Source organism: Otolemur garnettii, unplaced genomic scaffold (genome assembly GCF_000181295.1).
Source record: "Otolemur garnettii isolate 467f Iridium unplaced genomic scaffold, OtoGar3 scaffold00127, whole genome shotgun sequence".
Taxonomy (NCBI): domain Eukaryota; kingdom Metazoa; phylum Chordata; class Mammalia; order Primates; family Galagidae; genus Otolemur; species Otolemur garnettii.
Genome location: NW_003852522.1, coordinates 3,373,185 through 3,375,696, shown reverse-complemented (window position 1 = coordinate 3,375,696; position 2,512 = coordinate 3,373,185). Strand labels below are relative to the sequence as shown.

The 2,512-nt window shown below is 49.2% G+C and overlaps 1 protein-coding gene across 1 annotated transcript in view; it reads left to right on the top strand.

Moving 5' to 3' along the window:
* Positions 1-2,512, top strand: part of QTRT1 (queuine tRNA-ribosyltransferase catalytic subunit 1) — a 10,853-nt gene that overhangs the window by 4,557 nt on the left and 3,784 nt on the right. Inside the window, exons 4-5 of the mRNA XM_003798038.2 lie at positions 1,603-1,681; positions 1,767-1,882. Of these exons, the coding sequence (XP_003798086.1) occupies positions 1,603-1,681; positions 1,767-1,882 (195 nt within the window). The remainder of the gene's footprint in view (positions 1-1,602; positions 1,682-1,766; positions 1,883-2,512) is intronic.

Genomic DNA, 2,512 nt, shown 5'->3' with positions numbered 1-2,512 from the left:
AGCTCACAGCAACCTCCAACTCCTGGGCTCAAGTGAGTCTCCTGCCTCAGTCTCCCAAGTAGTTGGGACCACAGGCGCCTGCCACAACACTCGGCTGTTTTTTGGTTGCAGCCATCATTGTTGTTTGGCAGGCCCGGGCTGGATTTGAACCTGCCACCTTGGGTGTACGTGGCTGGTGCCTTAGCCACTTGAGCCACAGGTGCCAAGCCGGTTCCTCATATTTTGGGGAGTAATTCATTTGATCTAGTTCATAGTTCACATTAGGGTTCGATCCTAGTGTCGTACATTCCATGGGTTTGGACAAATACACAATGACATGTATCCACTATTATTATAGTATCATGCAGAATACTAAAAATCCCCTTTGTTCTGTGAAAGCCTTTTATTAGAAAACTCTCTGGGCCAGGCGGGGTGGCTCACACCTGTATTCCCAGCACACTAGGAGGCCGAAGCAGGTGGATTTCCTGAGCTCAGAAGTTGAAGACCAGCCTAAGCAAAGTGAGACTCTGTCTTTACAAATAGAAAAACTACCCAGGTGTTGTGGTGGGTGCCTGTAGTACTTGGGAGGCTGAGGCAAGAGAACTGCTTGAGCCCAAGAATTTGAGGTTCCTGTGAGCTATGAAGCTACAGCACTCAACCCCAGGGTGACTGAGTGAACTCTATCTCAAAAAAAGATAAAGAAGTCTCTGGGGCGGCGCCTGTGGCTCAGTGGCCTGAGGCAGGCCTGTGGCTCAGCCCCATATACCAAGGGTGGTGGATTCAAACCTGGCCCCAGCCAAACTGCAACAAAAAAATAGCTGGGTGTTGTGGGCGCCTATAATCCCAGCTACTTGGGAGGCTGAGGTAAGAGAATTGCCTAAGCCCAGGAATTGGAGGTTGCTGTGAATTATGTGACGCCACAGCACTCTAGTGAGGGCAATAAAGTGAGACTCTGCCTCTACAAAAAAAAAAAAAGAAGAAAGAAAGAAAGAAAAGTCTCTGGATGTTGGAATTTGGGGAAGGAACCTATTTTAGTCTCACTATCTCCCTTGGTAGAGTGCTGTGAGCTCACAGCAACCTCAAACTCTTGGGCTTAAGCAATTCTCTTGCCTCAGCTTCCCTGGTAGCTGGGACTACTGGTGCCGGCCACAATGCCTGGCTATTTTTAGAAATGAGAACTCGCTCTGCCTCAGGCTGGTCTCAAACCTGTAAGTTCAGGCAGTCCACCTGCCTGGGCCTCCCAGAGTGCTAGGGTTAAATGCATGAGCCACCACGCCTGGCCCTGGAAAGGAACTTTTGTTCAGGGCTATACCATGGTTTATTTAACCACAGCTCTACTGATGGGTGCTTGGTTGGCTTCCCTGTCTTCTGATGCTGGACCTTGTAGTGAGGAATCACTTTATCTATTTTGGGATTTAATCCATGTGATAGGACAGAATTTTAGGTTAGGGGAGGCAACATCAGATCCACATTTGAAAAACCTTCCTCTTGCCACTGTATAAACAGATTGGGAGAACAAACTAGGAGTCAGCAAGACCCTAGAAGGGTTCTTTGAGGGGTCCAACCTGTTCCCAAAAAGAGGTGGGGGCCTTCCCAGTGATGATGCTCCTATGTCACCCTCAGGCTCAGATATCATCATGCAGCTGGATGACGTTGTGAGCAGCACCGTGACAGGACCACGAGTGGAGGAGGCCATGTACAGGTATGTGTGTGTGTGTATGTGCATGTACACATGTTAGGGTAGGGGATCCTGCTCCTACGGTCTTGTGACCAGGACCCTCTTACAGGTCAATCCGCTGGTTGGACCGGTGCATTGCAGCCCATCAACGGCCAGACAAGCAAAACCTCTTCGCCATCATCCAGGGTGGGCTGGACGAAGATCTCCGTGCCACCTGCTTAGAAGGTGTCCTTGTTAAAAATCCCATTTTGTCCTCAAACCTTTCCTACCCCTCTTTCCCATTCCAGTAAGTCTTTTTCTTTTGAGGCAGAGTCTCACTATGTAGCCCTCAGTAGAGTGCTATGATGTCACAGCTCATAGCAACCTTAAACTCTTGGGCTTAAGAGATTCTTTTACCTCAGCCTCCCAAGTAGCTGGGACTACAGGTGCCCACCACAACACCCGGCTATCTTTTGGTTGCAACTGTCATTGCTGTTTAGCAGGCTGCAGATGGGTTCGAACCTGCTAGCTTTGGTGTATGTGGCCAGCGCCCTACTAACTGAGCTAGGGGTGCCGAGCCTAGTAAGTCTTTTTAAGAGAAACCTACTGGCTCAATGCTCATAGCACAGTGGTTATGGCACTGGCCACATTCACCGAGGCTGGCAAGTTCAAACCTGACCTGGACCAGCTAAACAACAATGATAACTGCAACAAAAAAATAGCCAGGCAATTGGCAGGCACCTATAGTCCCAGCTTCTTGGAAGACTGAGACAAGAGAATGGTTTTTTTTTTTTTTTTTTGAGACAGAGCCTCAAGCTGTCCCCCTGGGTAGAGTGCTATGGCTTCACAGCTCACAGCAACCTCCAACTCCTGGGC